Here is a 13,152-nt window from a genome sequence, read left to right on the forward strand (position 1 = left end):
TGGAGAGGGGCTGGGGACAAGGGATGGAGGGACAGGACCAGGGAATGGCTTCCCACTGCCAGAGGGCAGGGCTGGATAGGATATTGGGCAGGAATTCCTCCCTGCATGGATTTCCCAGAGCAGCTGTGGCTGTTCCTGGGTCCCTGGAAGTGTCCAAGGCCAGGCTGGACAATGGGGCTTGGAGCAGCCTGGGACAGTGGGAGGGGTGGGACAGGATGGGACTGGATGGGACGGGATGGATGGGATGGGATGGGATGGGATGGGATGGGATGGGATGGGGTGGGATGGGATGGGATGGGATGGGATGGATGGGATGGGATGGGATGGGATGGGATGGATGGGATGGGGTGGGATGGGATGGGATGGATGGGATGGGGTGGGATGGGATGGGATGGATGGGATGGGATGGGATGGGATGGGATGGGATGGGATGGATGGGATGGGGTGGGATGGGATGGGATGGATGGGATGGGATGGGATGGGATGGGATGGGATGGGATGGATGGGATGGGATGGATGGGATGGGGTGGGATGGGATGGGATCGATGGGATGGATGGGATGGATGGGATGGGATGGGATGGGATGGATGGGATGGATGGGATGGGATGGGATGGGATGGGATGGGATGGGATGGGATGGGATGGGATGGGATGGGATGGATGGGATGGGGTGGGATGGGATGGGATCGATGGGATGGAATGGATTTTAAGGTCCCTTCCCACCCAGACCATACCCTGACTACATGAAAACACAGAAGGACGGATCCAGGGAGCAGGAGGCTTTCACCTGCATTTGTGATCTCCAGGCGCCCTCTGCTCTTCAAAATGAGATCACCTCCTGTGCCAGCCTAACCCTAAACCTGAGCCAGGGCCCCTAACCCTGAACCTCCCGCTCCTCCTAAACCCCCTTTAACAGGGAACTGTTATTTTCTTTTCCTTTAAAATTTCCCTTAGCTCCAGCCTGTGGGGTCCTGGGCATCCCCAGCGCAATCATATATTTAAATGTGATTTAAATAACATTTATTTATTATTTATGTGTGTAACATTTGTATGTTATTTATTTTATAACATCGGTTTATATTACTCCTATATAATCCAATATCTTCAGTAACGTGTTGATAAAAGTAGCATTTATATCCTGTTTATTTGAACAAATTTAATATGTTTAATATGATAACACATGATTTTTATATTACCTAATTAACATGTAGATGTTGTTTAAACACTCAACCCCGCCAAGGCCTCAGACCCCGCGGGGGGGGGGGGGGGGGGGGCCGCGGTGTCGCCATGGCAACATGGGGGGAAGCGTTCAAACCGGACACGGGTGGTCGGTGCCGTTTCTCTGCAGCCTGGCAGGGCCCAAACAGGGTTGGCTTTTTTACACAAAATCTCTCAAATCTCTTCTTTTCACCCCAAAGCGGCTGTGGCTGCCCTAGTGGCGCTGTCCCATGTCTCTGTTCCCGCCCCGCGTCGCCCCCCGGAATCTTTCTGCCTCGGAACGTTTCTCTTCAGTCGCGGTTCCCGCCCGGCGCGTCGGAGCAGCGGGAAAATGGCGGCGCCCACGAGCCGGGGCAGCCGCGACTTCGAGCCCGGTGCGGCTCCCTACGGGAATTTCCCGAATTATTCCCGGTTCCACCCCCCCGAGGGCCGCGTCAGCCTCCTGCCCCCAGGGCTCCTCCGCAGCCTCTTCCCCGCGGCCACCCGCCCGCTCCTCGGGCTCGATGTGGGCTGCAACTCCGGGGTGAGGGCGAGGCACGCGGCGGGTTCGGGGCGCCTTGGGGGGACGGGGTGGGGACAGCTGGGGCGGCACCGGTTTGGGGTATTGGGGGCACTGGGGCTGGCTGGGGAGCCCTGGTGTGGGTTACTGGGGGACGCTGGTACAGACTGGAGGACGCTGGTGTGGGGACACCGGGGCACATTGGCAGTCCCCTGGTACTGGGGACACTGGGACACACTGGGGGGCACTGGGGGACAATCCAGCCCATGGAAAAGGCTCGGGATGAGGCACCGGTGTGGGGCAGTGCAGACTGGGAATGCTGGTGGGGAACGAAGGAGGAGGGCAATGGGACAAACTGGGAATACTGGGAAAGGCAAGGATGGAGGAGCCGAGGGAGGCAGATGGGAACGGTGTGGGGGGCACTGGTGGGGAGCGCTGGGAGCAATGGGAGAGCTGGGGAGGACTGGGGCAGGCAGTGCCGGGCGTGGTGGAGGGAGGACTGGGAGCAGTGCTGGGAGGAGTGGGCAGATGGGAACACTGGGAGGAAGGAAATCCTGGATTTGTTCCATTCCTCTGGGAATAGGGGCTCCTCCGTGCCCTGGACAGCCCTTTCCATCAGGAATTTCCCCTAAAATAGAACCCAAACCTCCCCTGGAATCTGCTTCCTCTCATTCTGTCGCTGGGAGCAGATCCTGACCCTTCCTGGCTCCACCTCCTGTCCAGGTTGGAGAGCAAGGAGGTCTCACATGGGACCCTCAGCTCCATTCCCAGCTCCAGACACATTCCAGTCCCTCAGAGGCCTGCCCTGGGTCCAGGTGTGGCCTCACCCGGCCCAGCACAGGTGAATTGTTGATCTCACCTCCCCCCCTGCCCAGTCTGGGACAATCCTTCAGTTCCAGGGGTTTGGAATTCCCCCTGAGGCTTTACCTAAAGGACAATTCCAGATCCCGTTCCAGGTGAGCCTGTGGAGCAGGTGAGGGGGAGGCACCTGTTACCACCAGAGGACAATCCCAGCCTGCCCTGTGCCTGTGGCTCCAGGAGCTCCATGGAAACTCCTTTAATTAAGGATTAATTAATTAATTCACTTTCCATCAGTATGAGCTGTGGAAAGAGATGCCAGGCCGGGGACCCTGGAATACCACAGGCTTGGAGCCACCTGGTCTGGTGGAAGTGTCTCATGGCAGGGGTGGAAGGGGCTCCAAGGTTTCCCTTCACCTCCCACTATCTCAGGTTGCTCCAAGCCCTGTCCAGCCTGGCCTTGGGAACTTCCAGGAATCCAGGGGCAGCCACAGCACCTCTGGGAAATCCATCCCAGAGCCTCACCACCCTCCCAGCCAGGAATTCCTCCCTTCCTCCCTTCCCCCTACACTCTCCACACGGGAGGAAACAAGGAGTTCCCAGTAAGGACAAAGACAAATCCATCCAGGTTTTCCCATGGCCCTGGGCAGGAGCAGGAAGCTGAGCTCCTCCAGCCCAGAGCATTCCATGATTCCCTGGTTTTTGGGGCAGGCCCTTGATGTGGGGCATCCAGGCTCCTCTCCAGGTGCTCAGGGTTCCTGGGACAGCTCTTTGGCTGATGTTGGTCAGATTTTCCTTTGGACACTCATGGAGAGGAAGCTCTGGGTTGTCATTAGAGGACACAAAATGAAGGACACGCACACAGTCGTCAGGGCAAAAAAGAGGGAAGTTTATTTCTTGACCTTGATTTATGGAGATTCTGGACAGTGACCAGGGATTGGAGGATGAGGTTTCCACCTCTCCAACCTCACTGGTCAAAGTAGAAGTCCATCAATTGTCCCTCCTCAAGAGATGAGTGTAAACATCACTTTGTTTACCTGAAAAACCATGCAAAACTCCACTACAAAGATGCAAACATCAGGAGGCTGGAAAAAGTCAGGGCGACACTGAATCTGTTTTCCTCCCCCAGGAGCTCAGTGTGGCTCTGTACCAGCACCTCCTGGGGCTCCAGGACAGCGATTCCAGCCCAGAGGCGCTGGGAGCCGGCAGGGAGCTGAAGCTGCTGTGCTGTGACATCGACCCCGAGCTGATCCGCCGGGCTCAGCAGAGCAGCCCCTTCCCTTCCTCCATCTCCTTCGCCAGCCTAGACATCATGGATCCCGTGGCCAGGGAGCCCTTCCTGAGCTCCTTCCTGCAGCGCTTTGGCCGCTCCTCCTTCGACATCGGCTTCTGCATGTCCGTGACCATGTGGATCCACCTGAACCACGGGGACAGGGGCCTGCTGGAGCTGCTGGCCCTGCTGGCCTCGCTGTGCACGTTCCTGCTGGTGGAGCCGCAGCCCTGGCGCTGTTACCGCGCGGCCGCACGCCGCCTGCGCCGCCTGGGCCGGGATGACTTCGAGCACTTCCGGTCGCTGAGGATCAACGGGGACATGGCCCAGAGCGTCACTCGCATCCTGACCCAGCAGTGTGCCATGGAGCTGGTCCGCTCCTTCGGGAGCACCAGCTGGGACAGGAGCCTGCTGCTCTTCAAATCCACCGGCGCCCGTCCCCCAGGGCTCGGGCTGAGGAGCCGCCTCCTGTCGCAAGAGGACACGGAAGAGCCGCACTCGCCGTCGGGTTGAAGTGAGGAAAAGAACGGCAGTTTGTTGTGGTTTGGGGTTTAAATAGTATTTGGAATGTGAATGAGGATTGGGGGATGAAAGGGCCACCTCTCTGACCCCAGTGGTCAACTCAGAAGTCCCTCACTTTGTCCTTCCTCTTAGAAAGAATGCTGTTTACAAAAACATCAGTATTTGTTTATGTTTAAATTGTGAGAAAGCTCCAGTAGAACTAGAAACAATCATCAGAAGGCTAAAGAATCAGGGCAACAGCCTCCTGACGTTGTGTAACAGTGTCTTTTCAGAACATAGCTCAGGCCTTTCTAGATCCCAGTCAGCCTCTCCAGTGGAGAAACTGCTCAAGAAGAATTCAGGTAGCACTTCAAGCTCACACATCCACACGTTACAAGGCTGGCTCAGCAGAGAGGCAGAGGGCTCCCAGCCCCAGAGCAATTTCCAGCAAACGTTTATTCCGTGTGCCGAAGGTGAATCCGGAGCCAGAGAGAGGGACCATGTGGTTTCTCTCAGTTATACAGGAGGTCTGTGGTTTGTGGGTGGTACAGGGGGCAGGACAGGGGACAAGTGACCACAGGGAAGAGAGGAACAGGACACCCGGCCCCATAACCAATGGGGAAACAGGGAAAGGGGATACCATGGGAGGGGTGATGGACTTGCCAAACCCAGAGAGAAGACTGCACAATGTCTGCAAGGAGCCACGGGGGAGAAACCTTTGGTTACACCTGGGAGAGGGATCTTTAATCTTCACCTTTCCCAGGCAAGGCACTTGGAAATTCCTGTAATGGCACAAGGGACTCCACGAGGTTGTAGTACAAAGACTTGGACTCCAGAAAGCTGAGAAAGTGACTTCTTTTATTTTTGGGAAGTGTTTTTCTTTTTATACTATTTTACACTAAATAGACTAATTCTGTTGGTGACAAGAAGACAAACCTCTTTAATCACATTGGTCAGACTAGAGGGACATCAAGGAGTCCCTCCTAGAGAAAGAATGTAAACAATCTTGCCATTACCAAAATGTGTTTCTTGTTTACAGAAAATCCCCTGAGAAAGGAAGTTCAGAAACTAAAACACGTCAGGCACGAACCAGGGCTACAGCCTCACACATCCATGGATTCATGGAGGCAGATCTGGGAATTCCCAAATCCCTGTTAGGACCAGGCCTTGACTTCCATTGGGAATCCAAGGCAAGGAATGTCTGTGACTGATTTTTTGGGACACTTTTAACCGATTTTGTGGGGTGGGTAGTTGTTCAAGGAAGTGCTTCTGGAATCCCAAGTTCCTACATGTTGCTTTCATGGGTATCAAGAATATTCCCTGGAATAATAGGGAATATGCCTAAGGGAATGTAGAATGTCCTGACTGGAATGGCCTCACAAGGATCCTCGAGTCCAGCTGCTGGCCCTGCACAGGCCATCCCAAAAAAATCCCACTAATCCCAAAATCCTGATGCCCAAGTTGTCCAGACATTCCCAGACCTCCATAATCATGGAATATCCCGAGTTGAAAGGGACCTACAAGGATCACAGAGTCATGGAGCATCTCAAGTTGGAAGGGACCCACCTGGATCATCGAGTCCAACTCCTGGCTCTGCACAGGACATCCCAAAATCCCACCCAGTGCCTGAGAGTGTTGTCCAAGCACTCCCTGACCTCCAGAATTATGGAACAATCAAAGTTGAAAGGGACCCACAGGGATCACAGAGTCATGAAGGACCCTGAGTTGGAAGGGACTCCCGAGGATCATCAACTACAACTCCTGGCTGAGGACAATCCAAAAATCCCACTGATCCCAAAATCCCAGCACCCTGAGCTCTGGCTTCTTGGGGCTGTCACCATTCCCTGGGGAGCTGTTCCCAGCACCCTCTGGATGAGGAACCTTTTCCCAAAATCCACCCAAAACTCCCCCCAGGACTCGGGTGAGGCACCTGCAGCACAATCCCCTGCCTCAGCTCTCCCAGGACAGGGGTTCATCCCTAACAGTGAGTGCTTTTGGGAATAATGTCCTTGGAATAAAAATCACTGAATTTTATCCTAAATTCCGTGTTGGTGTTTTTAGTCCTGTTTTTATTCCCATTCCTTTCCACACCTGAGGGTGCCAGGGAACTGAGCTGGTGATTCTGTTGTTCTTCCACTTTTCCTTGCTCCAGTGAGAGCGAGGGAAGCCCAGGGGTGTCCCAAACCTTTTTCCTTCTCCATCTCACAGCGACAGTGGTGTCACCTCCAGGAGGTGGTGCTCGTGTGTCGCTGCTCCTGCCCAGGTGAGCAGGGAAAACCTGGATGGATTTGTCTTTGTCCTTACTGGGAATTCCTTGTTTCCTCCCGTGGGGAGAGTGTAGGAGGAAAAGCAAATGTGAAGGGAAGGGAAGGGAAACCTTGGAGCCCCCTCCAGATCCTAAAGGGATTCCAGGAGAGCTGGAGAGGGGCTTGGGACAAGGGATGGGGGGACAGGACACAGGGAATGGCTTCCCAGTCCCAGAGGGCAGGGATAGATGGGATATTGGGAAGGAATTCCTGGCTGGGAGGGTGGTGAAGCTCTGGGATAGATTTCCCAGAGGAGCTGTGGCTGCCCCTGGATCCCTGGAAGTGCCCAAGGCCAGATTGGACAGGGCTTGGAGCAGCCGGGACAGTGGGAGGTGTCCCTGCCCATGGCAGGGGTGCGGTGGGGTGGCATGGCACCGAGTGTGATGGATTTTAAGGTCCCTTCTCACCCAAACCATTCCATGATTCCGGGTGTTTTAGGATGTTGCAGGAAAATTTTGAGGCCTTTCCCATAAATAAAACTTCCACAGGGATCCTGCAGCTCCTCCAGCATGTGAATCCCTTTGGGAACTGAGCAGCTCCCCGGCATTCCAGGAGCTCTGGGGCAGCTCTGCTGACTCCAGGGGTGTCTCTCATCCCGTGTTTTCCTCCTGCTCAGCTGCTCTTTCCCAGTCGTGCTGCTGGGGGCACTGGAGGATCATGCATTCCACACCCTTCCCCCCTGGAATGTTTCCCTTCCCTTGTGTCAATATTTGGTGCTGTTTTATTTCACCTTTGAAATGTTTCTGAGCGAAGCCCGGCCCCGTCTCTGCTCCCAGTTAAAGGGAGAAAGTATTTCTGCCTTTCTTTTTCCTTTGGGGATTTTCATGCTTCCCTGTGAAAAAGTCTAGGAAGAGTTGCTAGGAAGGTGCATCCCAAATTGTTGTCCCTGCCCCTGGCTGGAAGGATCTTTTCCTTCAGAGAGACCCTGTTCATATTCCTTATTTACTGAGAATCCCCCCAGGATGTGCCTGGGGAATCCTCCTGGGCTGCTGCTTGAGGGAAGTGTGGCTTGGAGTTGATAGTTCCTATTTTTCCAGCTTTTCCATGCTGTCCATGCAGGTCCATGCTGGACACACATGCCCAGTGTGTCTGTAACTGCGTGATGGCTCCTTATCTCACATTCCTGGACTTTGGAATTGCTGATATGGCTCTGTCCCAGTGGCTCAGGGATGGCCCAGCTCCAGAATTCCCTCTGCTTGGCTTTGGCACAGCCAAATCTTTTGGGTTTTGCCAGAAATACAGCTCAGAATAGTCAAAACGAGTCTCTGTGCTCAGCCTGGAGAAAAGGAAGCTTGGGGGGTACCCCTTCCCTCTCCCTCTCCCGAATTCCCTTAAAGCAGGGTAGAGCTGGGGGGGATTTGGGATCTGCTACCAGGGAACAAGAGAAAAATGTCCTCAAGTTGTCCCAGGGGAAATTTGGGTTGGATATTGAGAAAATTCCTTCATGGAAAGGGTTGTAAAGTGCTGGAAGAGGCAGTGGGGGAGTCCTCATCCCTGGGAATGTCCAAGAAAAGTGTGGCTGTGGCTCCTGGGGACGCGGTCAGGGGTGACCAAGCTGGTGCTCTGTTGATGGTTGGACTTGATAATCACTGAGGGCTTTTCCAAACCTGAACAATTCCATGGTTCTGTGATCCTGGGATACTGCAGAGCTCAAGATGGACTCAGTCATTCAGCAAAGAGAAGGAAAGATCACTTTCATTTTCCTTTCAGCTCCATGCTCCTGCTGTCCAGGAATGTGTTGGGACTGGAGAGATGGGCACAGCTCTGGGACACAGCGATGGGAGAGCCTGGAGGAGATCCCATGGATCCCAGCTGCAGTAAGGATCTGGAGAATTCTGTCTGGTTTTAACACTCTGCCTTTCCCATATGGCTAAAATGTGTTCCCAGTTTTCCTGAGGGTGGGACAGAGGGAAATTCCAGCTGGGGGTTAAAGCCACGTCTGCTCCTGGGACAGTGGCAAAGCAGGAGAAGGAATGGTCATGGGGGAATGGAGATCCTGGGGCCAGGGAATGGTTTGGGTGGGAAGGGACTCCAAATATTTTCCCATCCCAACCCTGCCATGGGCAGGGACACCTCCCACTATCCCAGGGTGCTCCAAGCCCTGTCCAGTCTGGCCCTGGACACTTCCAGTGATGGGGCAGCCACAGCTCCTCTGGGCAACCTGACACAGTTGAGGGACCCCTGGGCTTGGTGACCCTGGTAGGATTCAGGATACCTGGAGGAGGGCAGGAGAGGGATGTCCCTGATCCCAGGACGGGCCTGCCAGGGGTGGTTGCTGCTGCTGAGGGAGCTGGAGCTTCCCTGCCAGTACTGAGCTCCCCTGGAGCACCTGGCTGTACTTTGGGAAACTCCTGAGCTCTGAGCTTTGGGATTGTTCCCAGCCTCCGGCCCAGTTTGCCTCAGTTTTTGCATCCCCAGAATGGGTTTGATTCCCTCATAGGGAATCTTGGCTGTGTGATTGTGCAGCACTTTTGGGATGGAAAATCTGAGGAGCTGAGCTGGAGGCTGGGCTCAGAGCTGTGTCCTGTTCCAAATAATCCCTGCAGGGATTAATTAGTCCCCTGCCAAGTGCTGGGACTCATGAAGCCTCCCCCCTGCTGTGAGGTGGTCCCTCTCCCCATCCTTGCATGGAAGAATTGAGGCAGGGGAAGTGAAGCATCAAGCTCCAGACATTGGAGCTTCCACTTCCCAGGTGGTTCCCACCTTCCACTGCAGGTGCTCCCAGCCCTTGGAGGAAGCGGGATTGGGTTGGAGTTGATGAGATCCTTTTTAATTTTTGTTTTGGATTTCTCTTTACTGTCACTCCTGTGACACTCAATGTCACTTCCTCTAAGGGACACTTTGCTGTCTCCCAGACTCCCATGCTGGGTGAGTACAAAGGACACATTCCCAGGGAAAAATGGAGTGTGGAACTCCAGAGCCCAAGCAGGACCTGGAGAGTGGCCAGAGGAAACAACCTGAGGCACCAAATGTCCTGGAGCTGCTCCCTTCCATATCCAGAATTTCCTGACACAGCTGGAGAGGGAGTCCCAACCCCGGGAGGGATCTCACAGCTGTGTGGATGTGGCACTTGGGGACACGGTCAGGGGTGGCCTTGGTCGTGCTGGGAGATGGTTGGACTCCATGATCTCAGAGGGCTTTTCCAATCCAGGCCATTCCAGGATTCTGTGGTCTTTGTGCCATTTCCATGGCTGCTTTTCCTGAGCCCTTGGAGCAGAAGGAATTCTTCAGACACCTCAACTCAACTGTGATTCCTTCCCATTCCCCCACCCCTGGCCCTGGATGCGATGAGTCCCCCAGCAGCCCCTTTCCCAGAGCTCATCTGGGTTTTCATTCTCTACTTCCCAAATTTACCACATTGAGAAGCTTCTGCGAGCTCCCCCTTCCTAGAATTGGGTTGGACTTTAGCAAATGGAATTGCATTTCCTCAGAGGGAACCTCCAAGGCAGAGCTGGATCATATCCATAAAAGGCTTTCTTGAAGAGTTTGTTCAGCTGTGTTTGGCTTTGACGCTGAGCTATGGGCAGCTCCCAGCCCATGGAATTCCTGGCTGGAAAATGAATGGCAGTTCTGTCAACGTTCAGTCATGGCTGCCCCATCCCTGGCAGTGTCCAAGGCCAGGTTGGACGGGGCTTGGAGCAGCCTGGGATAGTGGAAGATGTCCTTGCCCTGTCCCCCAGGGGTGGGACTGGGTGGGCTTTAATGTCCCTTCCCACACAGGCCATCCCATGATTTCTAACTGGGGCCATGGCAAAAAAAATGGATTAGTTCAACTTGCAGTTTAATCCAAGCAGTCCAGGAGTGGAGGGACCCACACTGGGAGCCAGGAGTTGGCAGCAGCTTCCTGGGCCTGGGAACTTGTCCCTGCAGGTCCCAGGGCACAGGTTTGGATTTCCTTGCCTCAGCTCAGGGCAGGTTCCTTCTTGCTCCGCCTGTCACTTTGGAATTGCAGAAGAAAAGGGAGAGGTGGCAACTTGTGGAAATCTGGGAATCTGATTCTGGAGAGCTGGGAAAAGAGCAGTCCCAACCCAGACAAAGCTTGGGAGTTTGGCTTTTCCCTCCCAGTGTCACCAGTTCTGGGGCAAAGGTTGGACTGGGGAGGTGAACTGGAGAGGGAGCAGAGCCCTGGTGGGATCTTGGTGGGAAAACCAACCACAAATCCAAGGGTGAGGCTGGGGTCACTCTGGACGTTTGTCCAGAGCAGCTGTGGCTGCCTCTGGATCCCTGGAAGTGTGCAAGGCCAGGCTGGATGGGGCTGGAAGCAGCCTGGGACAGTGGGAGATGTCCCTGCCCATGGCAAGGGTGGGATGGGGTAGATTTTAAGGTCCCTTTGCACCCAAACCATTCCAGGATTCCCTGATGTGCTGCAGGCAGGGCCTGCTCTGCTGGGTTATAAACATAGAGAATTTGGCTGTTCCCTCTTCAGACTGCCAGTTCTGGAAATGGAAGTGCCTTGGCCATGAACCCTTAGGTTTAATTTCCAGGTGGGAAGGGTTCCTTGGAGTCTCCAAGGCTTTATCCTCCCTGGTCGTGGTGGAAAATCTGCACATTTGTGGAAGCTTCTCATTGACCTCTTCAATCCCTCTCTGGGATTTTGTTTCAACACCTCAGGTTTCCCATTTTATTCACTTATAGAACAAACTGAGGCAGGTTTGTTTTCCCCTTGGCACAGATCATTATAGACATAATCTTTGCCACTATTTCTTAGCTCAGGCTCAAGTTCCCTGGAATGAGTTAATTTGGAGTATCTTTGTTCCCATGGAGCTGGGCCTACTGGAAGGGGCTGGAGTCTGATCTGGGGTGGGGATCTGCTTCCAGGGACTAGAAAATGCTCTCAAACCTTATCTTTTCTGACCTGACAATCTCAGTTCAATCAGGATCATAAAATACTTTTTGTCAGCCCCCTGGAATTTCATTCTGATGTTTAACAAAGCTGCTCCGTCCTTGGATCCTCCCTGGAGCAACGGAGCCGGTTTTATTGGGAGTGAGAAAGTTCCAAGGTCAGAGCTGCCTAAACTCGTGCAGGGACCCTGCTGTGGAGCAGGGAAACTCGGGAGGATCTGCTCCATGTTTCCATGGCAGGACACACGTTGGATAATTGATTAAATTAATTGATTAACCCCCCTGATCATGTCAGGGATCAGGGATCAGAGCTGGTCCTGTGGAGGTGGCATCCCTGTGGGGTGGGATACTCCAGGACTCCAGAATAACCCATTCTGCTGGATTGTTGGGTTGTAAATCCTGGGAAGGACAGGGCAGCTGATGCTGAGGGGGTCCCTCTGTGTCACTTGGTGTCCCTGCTCTGCCCTGGGGTCAGTCCCAGCCTCTGGAAGCTGCTGAAGTGCAGCTTTGTTCCCACAGGAATCTGGGAGCAGTCGTGCTGGAACAGGCCCTGCTGCCAGGCTGACACATCAAAGCAGCTCCCTGGGATCCTCCACGGATCAAACAGAGGGAGCAGGGAGGGAACAGGGAGGCTCCCAAACCTGCCAGCCCTGGGATGGCTCAGCTCTGTCTCTGCATCTCCATTAACTCTGGGAAGATCCCTGCTGGACACCCCTGCGCCAGGCACTCTCAGCTTGGATTCAAAGGCTGGAGCCCCTCTGGAGCCAGGCTGGGAGAGCTGGGGGTGTTCACCTGGACAGGAAAAGGATCCAGAGGGACTCTGGAGCCTCTTCCAGGGCCTAAAGAGGCTCCAGGAGAGCTGGAGAGGGACTAGGGACAAGAGCCTGGAGTGCCAGGACACAGGGAATGGCTTACCACTGCCAGAGGGCAGGGATAGAGGGGATACTGGGAAGGAATTCCTCCCTGTGAGGCTGGTGAGGCCCTAGAATGAATTTCCCAGGGCAGCTGTGGCTGCCCCTGGATCCCTGGAAGTGTCCCAGGCCAGGTTAGAGCAGCCTGGGGACAGTGGGAGGTCTCCCTGCCCATGGCAGGGGTGGCACTGGATGGGCATTAATGTCCCTTCCCGCCCAAACCATTCCATGGATCCGTGTGAGATGGTGCTGGGAAAAGCTCAGTGAAGGGACTGCTGTGAGGGAAGAGATCCTTGCTGGCATTTTGGGTGGAATTCCCATTCCCTGTGTGAGGAAAACAGGCAGGAGAGTGAAGGTTTTATGAGAAAAACTCTAATCCAGTTAGTCTTGGTGTCCCCTCAGAGCAGGTGACAGCATGAGCCAGGAAAAGCTCAGGTTTGAAAACCCTCAGAGATCAAGTCCAACCCAGTGCCACCAAGGTCAGCCCTGACACATCCACACATTCCTTGGACACTTTCTGGGATGGGGACTCTGCCCCTGCCCTGGGGCAGCCTTTTAGGGCTGGACAACCATTCTAAGAAGGATCCTTCCCAAATCTCTAATGAATGTATGTGAATGTGGAATATCTCCCGCAAAGGCCCCGGAGAGCTGCTCATGTCCAGCTGGAGAAGATCCATCCCCCTGGGCAGGACCATCCTCTGTAGGTGTCTCCAAGGGTGGCCAGTGCATGGACACAAGGGAATTTTGGAGTTGTGAGGGCTCCTCTGGAATGTCTGGTGGCTTCTGTCCAGGGCTCGTGGCTCTCCT

At 54.4% G+C, this 13,152-nt stretch overlaps 1 protein-coding gene across 2 annotated transcripts; it reads left to right on the forward strand.

The window, feature by feature from the left end:
• Positions 1 to 1,549: 1,549 nt before the first annotated feature.
• On the forward strand, positions 1,550 to 6,305 carry BCDIN3D (BCDIN3 domain containing RNA methyltransferase; the record flags this gene model as incomplete). 2 transcript variants are annotated; one of them, XM_083880905.1, is made up of 3 exons in its annotated part: positions 1,550 to 1,741; positions 3,645 to 4,299; positions 5,326 to 6,305. In XM_083880905.1, the coding sequence occupies 2 exons, from the start codon at positions 1,550 to 1,552 to the stop codon at positions 4,296 to 4,298; spliced, it is 846 nt and encodes a 281-aa protein (XP_083737031.1). In that variant the 3' UTR covers position 4,299; positions 5,326 to 6,305. The 2 variants fall into 2 exon arrangements, with proteins under 2 accessions (XP_083737031.1, XP_083737030.1); XM_083880904.1 differs by having other exon boundaries at positions 3,645 to 6,305.
• Between the last annotated feature and the right edge of the window lie 6,847 nt (positions 6,306 to 13,152).

The sequence above is a fragment of the Zosterops lateralis genome (assembly GCF_965231275.1).
Source record: "Zosterops lateralis genome assembly, chromosome: 32".
Lineage (NCBI taxonomy): Eukaryota > Metazoa > Chordata > Aves > Passeriformes > Zosteropidae > Zosterops > Zosterops lateralis.